The sequence below is a fragment of the Labrus bergylta genome, chromosome 15 (genome assembly GCF_963930695.1).
Source record: "Labrus bergylta chromosome 15, fLabBer1.1, whole genome shotgun sequence".
Lineage (NCBI taxonomy): Eukaryota > Metazoa > Chordata > Actinopteri > Labriformes > Labridae > Labrus > Labrus bergylta.
In genome coordinates this window covers 2,585,754-2,599,419 of record NC_089209.1, presented here as the reverse complement: position 1 = coordinate 2,599,419, position 13,666 = coordinate 2,585,754, and the positions used below count along the sequence as shown (strand labels likewise).

The following is a 13,666-nucleotide window of genomic DNA, read 5'->3' as shown; positions in this document are numbered from 1 at the left end:
TTTAGTTATTATTATTATTATTATTATTCAAGAGTGTCTCGTAAAACTCATTGATTGCTGTAATGACACTTGAACGCACCGTCCTCACACACACACACACACACACACACACACACAGGTTTTTTTTAAATATAAATTAACAAAAAGAAATCAATTTGGCTACATCGTGAAGAAACACAGCAACAGATCACTGAGCACACAGAGCAATAATTTACACAAATAATTTAATAAATACATAAATAAATAAAAACAAAGAATATACTGTATAGTGGTAATACAGAAGGCTTTGAAATGAATATCACACCCAGCCAGTGATAAATAAGTGATGAAAAAAAAAACAATCAGTTCAGTTTTAAGGCAGTTTTACAGCAGGAGTTTCTAATCCAAAGGCATTACCGGCTACACTATTTTTTTTTACTCTGGTTTGTTTTCAGGCAACAGCTACTGATCCACGGATCCACGAGCTAGTTTAAAGCTAATCAGAGTGTGAGAAAAGGTCGTCTCCGGCCTGTGATTTCTGCTTTTACATCGGCTACAGGTCGTCCCCTCTCTTAGGTCTAGAAGCTAATAGCACTTGTGCAGAGATGCTAGAAAAATAAATTAACAGTCTAACGCTTTAAGTGTCGGAAATATGACGTCAGAGAGGCTTTAAAAGGAGGGGGGAGGGGAGGGGGCGTTGTTATAGGCCAGGGTTCAAACACACAAACACACCCAGAACCTGCTGAAGTGTCCTCAAGCAAGGCACTGAATCCCCGCCAGCTGCAGGAGATCTGCAGGAATCTGACAAAACTATGTTTACACTGCAAAAAAGAAACTCCTGATTTTCTACTTTCAGCCCGAGGAGTTGTGAGAATATCTATTTTTTAATCAAAACATTTCACTATCTCCACTTTTTGTACCCAATGAGTTTTGAAAAAATGTGTCCAAAAATGTTGATTCAAGAAGCAGCTCCCTGTTTTTTATATTAGTGCAAATTGTTCCAGATGTGGTTTTTAAGTAAATGACAGTTTAGTGTTATACAATTTTTAAGAAAGGAAAACTGTTAAAAGTTGAGATGAAAGTCTCAAATCAACAGGAAAGTCAACAAGACTGTCAGCTACTTTTCTCTTGATTTTAAAAAATGAAGACTTTAGGAGCCCAACATTCTCAAAAAATCTTTCTATTTTTTTTTTTTTTTTTTTTGCAGTGTAACCATTAAATCCTCCATCACATAAAGCTGCTGTGTGTTGCCTTGTGTGATCTGACAGTGTGAAAGCAACCCCAGAGTCCCAGATCAGCAGGCGGGGCGGAGCGGCATCTGCAGCAGGATCACCTGCCGGTTCTCGGACGGATGGCATTTGTTGATGTGTCTGGTGAGTCCCGGGGAGCTGTAAAAGATGGCGGGGCAGTATTTGCAGGGATAGACCTGCGAGGAGTGCAGCAGGCGGATGTGCCGCTCCTGGCTGCCCCTGTTGGAGAAGTTCTCCCCGCACACTGGGCACAGGTGGCAGCTGGACGCGCTCAGGTTGAGCGGCGCCGCGCTCTGCTCGCACACCGGCGCGTCCTCGTCCTCCGCCGGCTTCGGGGAGCCGTGCTGAGACGCCAGGTGCTTCCGCAGGTACGCTTGGCGCTTAAACTTTTTCCCACAGTGGTTACAATCATAAAGCCCTTCCTCGGAGCCGGACTCGGACGGTCCTGGGCTGGGTGTGTCCCTGTCACTAGAATCCTTCACTTCATCAGTTTTACCGGATGCAGCTGCAGCCTTCTCGGTCTCCAGACTGTGCGCAGCCGCTCCGGTCTGCTGCTTCGGTTTGTGCCACCGCCGGTGTGAGGCGAGGTTCGCCGGGCAGCTGAACACCTTGTCACATTCGGGACACCTGTACTCGACCCGGACTATCCTGGAGCACTTGTGCTGCGCCAGGGCGAACGGGTCCGCGTACGCCTCCCGGCAAAGCTGGCACACGAACTCCCCCAAAGGCACGTTGTCTCCTCCGGCTTGCTGGGGTCTGAGAGGCTCCACCGGGGCCTCTTTAATCTTGAGCCCGAGGACCGGAGACGTGGTGACATCATCCTCAAAGTGCAGTTTCCTGATAGCTTTGGTTTTCTTGGATGCAGGTTTGCCTTTGCGCTCGGTGTCGCCGGAGGGTCGTTTGGCCCCTGCGGTGGGGAGAGCACTGGTGGATGATGATGCGGTGCTGACGGTGCCGGTGCGGCTGCTGTTACTCGAGGCGATCTTCAGATCCACCGGGGCGAAGAGGTGATCCAAAGCCGTGAGGGCTGCCGGCGTGGGGAAAGACTCCGCGGTGACCGGCGAGCCGAGGTTGAAGCGTCTGTCGAAGTAGGAGCGCTCGTGATCCTGGCTGACGGGGCGGGTGGGGCTGTAGAGAGGCTGGTACACCGACTCTGGGTTTCCAAACTGCACCGGTTTTGCGTCCTTCTCTGGAGCCGCCGCCCCGCAGGTGGGCGTCGGCGTCTGTGCGCGCACCGGGACGGAGGGGAGAGGCGCGGTGAAGGACCGCGCTGGAGCATCAGCCGCCGCTTCATCCTCATCACAGCGGACCCGGTAAGACACCGGGTTGGGTTTCTTGTTCCGCTTCACCAAAAATCCTCTCGGCATGTTCGCGCTGGACGGAGAGAGAGAGCTGAAGGCACTTCGGACGAGGAGGAAAAATCCACTTTCATCTGATGCGTCTTTATTGTTGTTGTTGTTGTTTCCTTTCTGCTACTGATCCTCTGTTCTCCTCCCGAGGTGCTTTTCACCACAACATAGCTGCACTCTTTTTTAAGGCGACCATGATGACATTGTTCCCGTCCCCCCCTTGTTGCCTCATCCCCAACCAATCAGAAGCAGCCGAGGTCCCCAGTGGATTTGGGGAGTGGGTGTGGGAGGATGGAGAGGCTGATGAAGGAGGAGGAGGAGGAGGAGGGGGGGAGGGGGGGGGCATGGAGGGAGGATTTGCAGATTGCAAAGCAGATGTACCTGAGGGTTTTTATTGTATTTCACCCCCACATTCACTCAACACACACACACACACACACACACACACACACACGCACACACACACACACACACACACACACACACACACACACACACACACACACACACACACTCTCTCTCTCTCTCTCTCCTCCTCCCTGTCTCGACCCGGGCACACGCCAGGAGCCTCCTGCTTTTACGGTCTGATGAGTTTGTATAGAAATCTACACGTGCCTCGGCTTTATGTGTCTCTGTTGGGTGGTGTGTGTGTGTGTGTGTGTGTGTGTGTGTGGGGGGGGGGGGGGGGGGGGGGGGGGCAGTGATTTGTCCAAAAAAAGAGAGACATCCGTCCACATAACGGCGTCGAGAAGACATCTTTGAAAAATAATTACAATGAAAATAAAGAATTTTAAGCAGAAGAGAAGTTAAGCGGAAATTAAAATCAATCTGTAGTATTGAATAAAATACTAATTTCGCTCGGAAATAAGAAGAGAGGCAGCTCCAGGCCTCAGTTATTCCGCGTAATTGAACTGTTTAATACCGTAAAATACCTTGAGCTCAGATGTGAGAGTTTTAAGATTTGTAAAGATTTTCCAGGACAACAAAAGATGTAGAAATCCAAAATGAAATGCTTTAACGCTCTGGAAGTTTGGAGATAGATTCGTCCACATACATAAGACAAATAAACAAAAAGCAAACATTTCAAACCACCGTGTCCCTGCAGCATGTGCGCATGGCGTGACAGTTAACTCCGGACATATGAATCCGTCATTTCACGCATACATAATTAATAGCGAGAGGAGGGGTTTCCTGCTTTGCATCACAATGGCTGCGCTTGAGCATGCTGTAGACCCGCCGTGATTGAAAAGGAAATTGCACAGTTGAAGAAAAAAAGGAGAAGAAGAAGTGGGGCTCCCCCCCCCCCCCTCAAAAAAAAAAAAAAAAAAGCAATCTGGCCCTCAGTTACCGTCGGCGCGTGCTGTGCGTAATCAGTGCGCCTTTTTCTGGGTCTCCAAATGGGGCAAACCGAGATTATCAACGAGTTAAAAAACACAGAAAAACCCAGTTCCTGCAGCTCACATCTGACCCGGGTCAGACGGGTATGAGTCTGTCCATCATGAGGGATGATGGGATGTGGGCTCGAGGACATCATATTCAAATTTAAGGATGTTTGGAAATCAGCAGGTGTCAGATGTTGATAACTGTTGAACTCAGGGTATGACTGAAAATAATTTAGAACCGTTTTAATCAAACTCAAAACCATTAATTGGTTTTTACTTACCTCTATTTGTTTATGTGTCTGAATTAGAGTTAGAAAAATGTTTAAACACTAAAAATCTCAATCTTCTTCTACATGTCCGTGTGTTGAGGTGTTTTGATGCCGTTTTCCAAGGAAAGCCTTTAAATAAGGGTATTTGTTCTGTGTTATAAAGCAGAAAACTGCTCTATCATGTCCAGTAATTACACTGATTTAATTTCTAAATGCAGCCTAAGAAGGTTGAAAGGTCTTTCAGTTGTTTCAAGACAAATATGAGAGACTATAAGAACTAAAAAAAAGGAACAAAATGACTTAAAAAGAAAATATATTTGATTGGAGTGTGAGTTTGATTTCATGAAGTTTAATTACTGCTGCAAATTAATAAACAAACTCATAGCACAGGAGTTTAGAAACGACCATAAAACTCTTGAAAATGTCTCTTCAGCACGAGTCAAACTCTAACAAGAATCACAAAAACCAAAGGAAGAGATATTATGGATAAAGGAGAAACGTTCCTGTTTAAGTTATTTTAGGCAGACTGCTCGGCTCATATCATTACATTTTACAAAGATAAATTCATCAAAGGGAGGTTTTTATTTTATTTTATGTGTGTGTATCTTGAGTTTGATTTGAAAGATAAGAAGGTTAAGAAAGTCTGAAAAAACTTTTAGCATTCATCTGTTGATCTGAAATGTTAAACGTATAATAACATTTCAAACCTGACTACTCATGAAGGAATCCTCAAACATCTGACTGTGGACACCAGCAGTGTGTGTGTGTGTGTGTGTGTGTGTGTGTGTGTGTGTGTGTGTGTGTGTGTGTGTGTGTGTGTGTGTGTGTGTGTGTGTGTGTGTGTGTGTGTGTGTGTGTGTGTGTGTGTGTGTGTGTGTTTTGTCAGCCTGCAGGGCGTTTGTAGGTGCGGACATATGTTGTTCTGTGTGTGCGTGTGTGTGTGTGTGTGTGTGTGTGTGTGTGTGTGTGTGTGTGTGTGTGTGTGTGTGTGTGTGTGTGTGTGTGTGTGTGTGTGTGTGTGTGTGTGTGTGTGTGTGTGTGTTTTGTCAGCCTGCAGGGCGTTTGTAGGTGCGGACATATGTTGTTCTGTGTGTGCGTGTGTGTGTGTGTGTGTGTGTGTGCGGTTATTTTCCCGACAGGCTCAGCCTCATTAACATACAGCTGTAGAGTGACACCCTCCTTCTCCTCCTCCTCCTCCTCGGAGAGCTTTCATCTCCAGCCGCTACACCGAGCCCTGTGATTGGTCACGCTGCTGCAGAGTCACTGAGGGGAGAGTTACAGTTGGCACATGATGAAGGAGGAATTAAAACAGAAGCATCTGAGTAGAGATGTAAACTTTTATTTAAACATGTTCTTATATTTAAGTGAGAGTGAGTTTAGAGTTTTAATACTCAGATGAAGAAAGTAAACGCTAATGTGGCTCCAACCGATCCTGACTCAAGTGACATCACCTGAAGTCATGAAACCGCAGACGCCGATTCAACATGTAGAATTGGCCAAAAAAAGGCAAAGTAGGGGGGTTGGGGGGGACACAGAACACATTCTAAATAAACAAAACTACTCAAGAAAAAGCATGCAATGACATCACGATTCAACACGTCTTGTGCTCAGTTTTATTCAGCGCTTGTGATGTCACAGCCGTCCCGGGTAGGTGAACATTGGCAGCAGGTTCCGGTTGTAGGTGAGATACTTCACAGCGCCGCTCCTCAGAGCCGCTCGAGTCTCGGCGTCTTTGAAAATCTCCTCATGAGGAACGATTACGTCGTCGTCGTCGTCGTCGTCATTCACCGCCCGTCTCAGCTCGTCGACCTGCAGGAACACAAAGGTGGAGATAAAATACTCGACCTGCTGAGGCGTCGAACTCAAACTTGTTTTGTTTTTAAAATGATGTTACCTTGGTCGAGGTGATCTGCTGAAGCTCCTGCTCAAAGTCGGAGAATCTGTCGTGATAAACGGCCAGAGACCAGCTCTGCCTGAAGAAACTGCAGGAGACACAAAAAGTCACATTGAGTGTGTTCACATGGACTTAAGTTTCTGGGTTTTGAGTCTCATCCCAGTTTTCAATCATATTTAGGATATGGTGTTTACATGCACACAGAATAACCTGGTTTCATATCCCTGTATACATGGTAAATACTAGTATCCTGGTTTTCTGATTGCTGCACTTTATTTAGCTAACTGCGGGCTTAGCTATATTAAGTGCCAACATCGTGTTGCAGATATGCCATATCCAGCTCATTTCCAGCAACAAGAAAGACAAAACTCAGATCTCCATCACTCCAGAAGTAAGACCCACTATGTTCGTTTATCTGGGACGTCACTTGGCTAAAGCGGCGCCTGCACAGGTAGTCGGCTGCTGTCAGAAACCGAGGGAAGGCTTATACATGCCACAGTATTCTGTTTTCTTTCTGAGTTCTCCAGGTAGCAAAATTTTGTTTCTTAAAAAGGGCTTATCTCGGTTTCTGAAATCAGGATATGATGTTGACAAGCACGGAAACTGAAACAGGATCATGCACTGGCAGAAAGCCCCCGCTGTGAACAACCGTCTCGCCTTTGGTGGGTCAAAGTTCATCACATCCCTCTTAAGAGTTAGACCAAATAGTTCATACTCATATAGCACATTTGGATCTAGATAGAGAGTGGATATAAAGAACAAAAACCAGAATGTGGCTCTGTTAAGACCCTGACACACCAAGCAGACGGAGAAGAACTAGTGGAGACAAAGGCCGCCTCACGTCTCGGCCAAAAAGTTGCACTTCAACGCACCGCAAAGACTACAGCCGACGGCCAACCACCATGAGAGGAAATAACTCTCCATGCCAGCAGGGGGCGATAATCCGTTGTTATGATACAAGAAGACCATTCTCACACCGCTGTCGGTCACCACTCGTATTAAAGGTCGTCTACGAATGGAGAATAATGTCTGATAACAAGTAGAAGATGGCGCTGGCGTTGTCAGCTCTTGTAGTAAGTTAGTAGCTCCGTCTGTAAGGACTTGGGTTGGGAGGGTCGTTGGTTCACGTCCCGGTGCGGGTACCAAAGTATGGAAGTTGGTCTGGTTGCTGAAGAGATGCAGAGTAACGCTGAGGCGCCCTTGAGCAAGGCACCGGACCCCCACCAGCTCTGGCACGCTCCATGAGTAGCAGCCGCACTCTGACATCTCTCCACTAATTTCCACAGGCTTGTGCATGTGTGTGTGTGTGTGTGTGTGTGTGTATGTGAGAGAAACATGTCTCAGTAACAGAGTGTAACAAAAATGATTACGTCTTATTTCAAGAAACTCACTCTTTCAAGAGTGTAAAGACGTATTTTTGACAATAATTAGTTAAAATAAAAATGTTGCGTTCTGAGTTTTTTCAGTGGAAGATTGAAACTGGAGTTTATTCGTCATACTCAGCCGCCCGGCGATGTGAATTATTGAATTATTCGAGTCTACATTGCCAGACAAGAGGAAAGTGAGAAACTGTCTTTATCTGTTAAACAACAACCTTGAAGGAACCAAACACACACACACACACACACACACACACCCTCAGCAGCTAACGCTAACTGTTGACTGAATAACCCCAAGCCGCCGCACGGTCAATCAATTATTTTAACGGCCCACGACGCTCCGTCAGCCTCCACAATGACTTTACGAGTCAGCTGAGTGAGCGGCGTGACGAGGAATCCGTCTCTGGAGCGGGGAAGGCTCCGGCTTTGTCTCGTCCCCCGACCGGCCACAAAGACAGATTGGGGAGCTGCATAAACAGATTAGGAGGCAGAGGAGGGGGGGACAATAGACGTCCATATCTGGGGGTCATTTGTGTTGAAACCTCAGAAGCAGGTCACCCACTGTTTGACACACACACACACACACACACACACACACACACACACACACACACACACACACACACACACACACACACACACACACACACACACACACACACACACACACACACACACACACACACACACACACACACACACACACACACACACACACACACACGCTGCAAAGTCACACCAGCAAACACACAGACAGAACGAGGACAAAAGACTCTGAAGGCCTAAATCTCTCCCGTCTGCTCAGACCACTTATGTGTTATTTTGATGCGTGAGGTCATCAGTCAGCAGATGCATGATGGGAGTTTTTACTACCTGCAGATTTCTGAAAACATTTCCTCTTTCAGACTCAAGTGGCTCTTTTTTTTTTCATGTTCAAAATGCTTTTATTTTAAAAACCCAACCACCTGCTGTTGACGACATTTCTGCACCAAAATCATAAATCCCTGTTTCCCTGTTCAACAATCGAAAGTGCAAAACAAAATCACTGCTTCTACTCCTTCAAAGAATGAAGAAAATGTTAATTTGGTAAAGCCAACTGTTGTTTTGAAAAGCGGAGACATCATGTAGCTCACCAAACTGATCATCTGTGAGCATCTATTGTCCGAGGAGTTTTTGGTGTTTTGTGTGTTTGTTTACCTCCTGAGTTTTTGAAGCGAACTAAAGACGTCAGTAGAAGAAGACAGCAAAGAAAAGTGTCTGAAAATGAAGCTGCATGTTGTGTTTTTAAAGCAACATGAAGGCAAGATGTCTGCCCTTTTTTAACACAAAACTTATACAGTGAAGTATTTTCTTCAGGATGTGAGGGACATTAGTGAATAACAAATCTGGACTTTTTCAGGGGCAGGCTTTCAGGAAAGACTGACCTCACACTAGAGGTCAGTCTCAAACAAGCCCTAGTCCTAGTAGTGAGTAGAACTGGAAGGTATTTATGGAAAAAGTCAAGTTAATTTAATGAAGTTAAGATTTGCTTCCTTCAGACTATCTGCAGACTTTTCTGAATGGATGATAAGTTTCACCTCTTTGTCTCACCTGTACAGGTCGGGGATCAGGCTCTTGTAGTAGTAGGTGGACAGCTGGCCCAGCAGCTGCTGGTGCTTCCCGTACAGACTCAGGTAATTGGAGACGGGGAGGGGCTTCAGGGAGTAGCAGGTGAGCGTCTCCACCAGCTCGTAGCAGTCCAGGCGTAAACAAAAGTAGTCTCCTGTCGCCGCTTGTCCGGTCGCGATGCCTTTGTCCTGTAACTTTAAACGTATAAAAACACGAGTTAATGAGAGATCAGTTACATTTCAGTTTAAATCAAACCATGAGTCGACTTCTATTGTTTCAGACTGTGACCTCTCAAAGACGTGTTGTTATAAAGTATAAACCTTACGTTTTTCAGAGGAGCACCTGGCAGGCTGGCTGGAGACGGTTTTGTAAAGTGCAGGTAGTGAACACCTCCGGGCAGCGTCCCACCTGACGACAAGCGGGGAAATATCAGTGGGTTCAAAAATAAACAGGTGTGATGTCACAGTTGCTTAAATAGTTCTGTGCACCCACAAAGAAATGCAGCTTCAATGACCAGCTGCCATGTTTTCTCACTCGTCTGTTTCAGCCTTAATTAGCCTGAGAGTTATTCATAAATGTGCACTTTAAGGGCGTGTCAGGATGCTTGAGGCTGCCGCCCTCAGCTCCATCTCTCTGCCTGTTTTTTGAACGCTCGAGAGTCAAGTAGCATTTACAATAATGTTGGACCATGTCTTATTCAATCTATGATCTGACTAGAATTTCTTCACACCTCCTTTCCACATCTTTAAACTGAGTGACATTTTTTAAACTAAATGTAAGTCACAGCCATGCTAATAACCCACACAGAAATAAGACTCTTCTCCTCTGTCGCCCCCCGGTGGTGGAACAAACTACCAAACTCCATTCCATCCGCAGAGTCCCTTTGCTCCTTTATGAAAAAGCTAAAGACCCAGCTCTTTATGAACATGACCTTAATGATTTTCATGGTGACGATGATGATAATTAGGATGATTTTGTGCTCTCCTTCTGGGAACTTCCTGTCAGCTCCTGCCTGTGCGTATTTTCAGACTTAAAGGAAGAATGTGCAACTTTTTGATCCAGTAGATGTCGCCCTTGAGCACCAGCATGAAACCAAAACAAACTGCTGTTTGGCCACGCCTCCTCCATACTGAAGCCTCCGCTCTCCTCCAGAGACACACCTCCAACACTGAGGGACTATTTTAATAATTAAGCACCATTAAGCGCAAGCGGTGGACGAAATCGTCCTCTGCTCGAGCTGCAATCACCTGTGTCCTGCGTTGTCGTGTTAGCATGCTAATGTTAGCTCTCTTTAGTTAGCTCGTAGCTTCACATTGTTGTGTTAGCATGCTAATGTTAGCGCTCTTTAGTTAGCTCGTAGCTTCACATTTCATGTAAACTGACACAGAATGAGCGTGATCTAAAAACTCTTACTAACATCCAAATAATCAGTGAGTATGTTCTTCTTCTTCTCTCTAGTTCTTGACTAAAACAGCTTTTATACACAAGGGGAGGAGCCGGCCGTCCCGTCCATGTAAACACGGCTCTGACAACAACACAGCCAGCGGGACTCGAGCTTCTCCCTCATTGTAGACAGTCAGGACTCAGAGACACATTTACACAGGAGAGACTTTAGGATTTATTTATGTGGAACATGTGGAACATTCTTCCTTTAAGGCTCCTTTGTTTGCTCTTCCTGACGTTGTCTCCTTCTCTCTAGATCTTTTCTTGTGCTGTACTTACTCTCTGATGTACCTCACTTTGGATAAATGCGTCTGCTAAGTGAATTGCAGAGTTGGAAGAGAGGGTATTTTCAGAAAAATGATATTCAGATATGGTACTTTTCAGGGCTGAAAGATGCTCTGGCAGAAAAACTGGATCAACAACATCATAACATGCATTTCCCTGTTAACATCAAAAAACAGGGCTGAGGTGATGAACTCAGATGGCAGGCGGTGATGTTGAGATGCTTCTCTGCTCTCCCAGAACATTGAAACGCCTGTGAAAAAGTTCATGCGTGTTTCATTTGAGAGAGAAAGGGCGCAGCAGAGTGGGCTGCTGTGTGTTTATGTAAACCCGTGGAGTGGCCTTGGTTACTCGGTGAATACACAGCAGCACAATACGCCATTGTTACGCCACCGCTACAGTTTGAGTGTAGGCCGCAATAACATCGACAGTGGGTGGGAGGGTGAAACATTGGAGAAATGTTCCACAAAAGCAAAAAATATTGGCAGAGCAAATTCTCTCAGATAGAAGCAGACAAAAAGACGGACAGCGGGAAGGACACGGGTGACGGGAAACTGACCGACCCTGAGAACAAATCGATCACCGAATTCTGCAGATGTATGTGAAGGAATCTTTTCACGACTTACAAAAACACATATGGACTTAAGAACAGCTAATTGAGACACAAAAGAAGGTGGATTTCTAAGAGCTCTATTCTCTCTCCTGACTGAATCATCACAAATCACCACAAAAGATGAACTTGTGTGTTTGGGTTTATCGGTCCAGTAGAACATCCGAGGACAGTGTCTGTGTGTTTCTGTCTAACAGAGCTGCAGTGCTTACATAATCTTAAAAAACAGAGCAGATAGTCTGCATCTTTTAAGCCTTTTTTCTTGTAAATGAAGTGAAGAATATGTTTTGGAAAAAAAATGAAGCACGGTTCTCATTTCTGTGTCACTTTTTTCCAAGTTGATTAAAAGTTCTGAAGATGCTCAGTGTTAGCCTTGAGGTTGTTGGGGGGGAAATAACTTGCTAAACCGTTGCTATGTTCCCATTTAAGGAGCTGCACATTTAGTATTTTCATCCAAAAAATCCACGGGACCAAATGATCAAAGTTTAAATGTTTACTTAAACTTAAATAAACAAAAAACAGATACAGGTTAGTCCAAAACTATACAAAAAGAGAGATGAGGAGAGAGAGGTCAAAAGACTGTGTGGCTCCACTCTCTACTAGTCCGAACTGAGCCCAATTAAGTCCACAAGCCCCTCCCAGATCCAATGAACAAAAAGTATTACATGCATCCATAAATTTAACATGATGAGCAATAAGGCTCCTACATTACCGGCCCCTAATTGTTATCAATGCCCTTGAAACAATTACTCAAAAACATCAACTTAAATCAAAAGAGCCCACATGTTATGTTAAACTAAAGAAAACTTCTTGTTGTTCTTCGTCCCATCGAATACTTGGCTTAGGATCTATTCCATTATCATCAACGCCTCATCCTAATTGAGGGCTTGATTTCCAGCACAGATCAAGTGTCCTCAGTTTCTTGAAGAAGACAAAGCTTGGTTATTGGACGCCATAGCTCATTAGTCTTGGTCTTCACTTTCACCTGGCGAACAAGGCCTTTCTTGTCGGGCTGGGTTGTCACGATTCTTCCAAGTGGCCATGAATTTCTCGGTGAAGTGTCATCCACAATCAGCACCACATCACCGTCACAGAAGTTGCTTCCAGGCGCGAACCATCGCTGACGTTCTTGGAGCTGTGTCAGGTATTCCTTGCACCAGCGTTTCCAGAAGACATCCGCAAGATATTGGACCTGACTCCATCTGCGGTTAGCATACTGGTCGTCTTTGTTGAAAACACCTGGAGGTAACTCTGGATTAACCTTCAGTAACAACAGGTGGTTGGGTGTTAAGGCCTCTAAATCATTGAGGTCTGAAGATGCCTTTGTGATGGGCCTGCTGTTTATGACTGCCTCTGCTTCACACAGCAAGGTATGGAGACCTTCTTCATCAAGAACCTGTTCCTTCACTGTGATGTTAAGAACTTTTCTTACTGAGCGTATCAGCCGCTCCCAGCTTCCTCCATGGTGAGAACCAGAAGGAGGATTAAAGTGCCATTGGACACCCTTCTGTTGCAAGGTATCAGCGATCTTACTGGTGTTCCATTCTTTGATTGACTTCCTCAACTCACTGTCAGCCGACCGAAAGTTTGTTCCATTATCCGAGTACATCTCCTTGACTTGTCCTCTTCTTGCAAGGAATCTCCTGATCGCGTTGAGGCACACATCTGTGTCAAGTGAAGATGCGACTTCCAGATGTACTGCTCGTATGGCGAGACACGTAAAGATAACACCATATCTCTTTATTTGCCGTCTTCCTCTTTTCACCAGGAATGGGCCAAAGTAGTCAACACCTACTCTTGTGAATGGAGGATCGTCAGGCAGGACCCTGCATTCTGGTAGATCTGCCATGAGCTGCTTGCCAGTAGTTCCATGTAACCTTTTACAGGGGACACACTTCGACAAGAACTTCCTGATGGCTCCATTCGCTCCAGGTATCCAGAATCTTTGACGTAATTGAGCCAACATGTGATTCCTTCCAGCATGAGTTGTTAAATCGTGAATGTGTCTTATCACAAGCTTTGTGATGTCTGAATCCTTTGGCAAGATGACTGGCTGCTTGCAATCATCAGGCATTGCCACACGGCTCAACCTGGCTCCAACTCTAATGACTCCCTCTTGGAGTACTGGGTTCAACTTGTAGAGTGAACTGTTTTTCTTTACTCTTTGATGTTCTTTGAGCATTGTCAAATCTTCTTTGAAACTTTTCTTCTGACAGTACTT

General features: G+C 45.4%; 2 protein-coding genes across 2 annotated transcripts in view; both read right to left on the bottom strand.

Annotated features, from left to right (window-relative positions):
- Window positions 1-2,808, bottom strand: part of insm1a (insulinoma-associated 1a) — a 2,933-nt gene extending 125 nt beyond the window's left edge. Inside the window, exon 1 of the mRNA XM_020661288.3 lies at window positions 1-2,808. This exon is cut by the window's left edge and continues 125 nt beyond it. Within this exon, the coding sequence (XP_020516944.1) occupies window positions 1,274-2,596 (1,323 nt within the window). The 5' untranslated portion in view covers window positions 2,597-2,808 and the 3' untranslated portion in view covers window positions 1-1,273.
- Window positions 2,809-5,322: 2,514 nt separating this feature from the next.
- cfap61 (cilia and flagella associated protein 61) overlaps window positions 5,323-13,666 on the bottom strand; it is a 48,286-nt gene continuing 39,942 nt past the window's right edge. Inside the window, 4 exon segments of the mRNA XM_065964059.1 lie at window positions 5,323-6,038; window positions 6,124-6,211; window positions 9,093-9,304; window positions 9,436-9,518. Of these exon segments, the coding sequence (XP_065820131.1) occupies window positions 5,862-6,038; window positions 6,124-6,211; window positions 9,093-9,304; window positions 9,436-9,518 (560 nt within the window). The 3' untranslated portion in view covers window positions 5,323-5,861.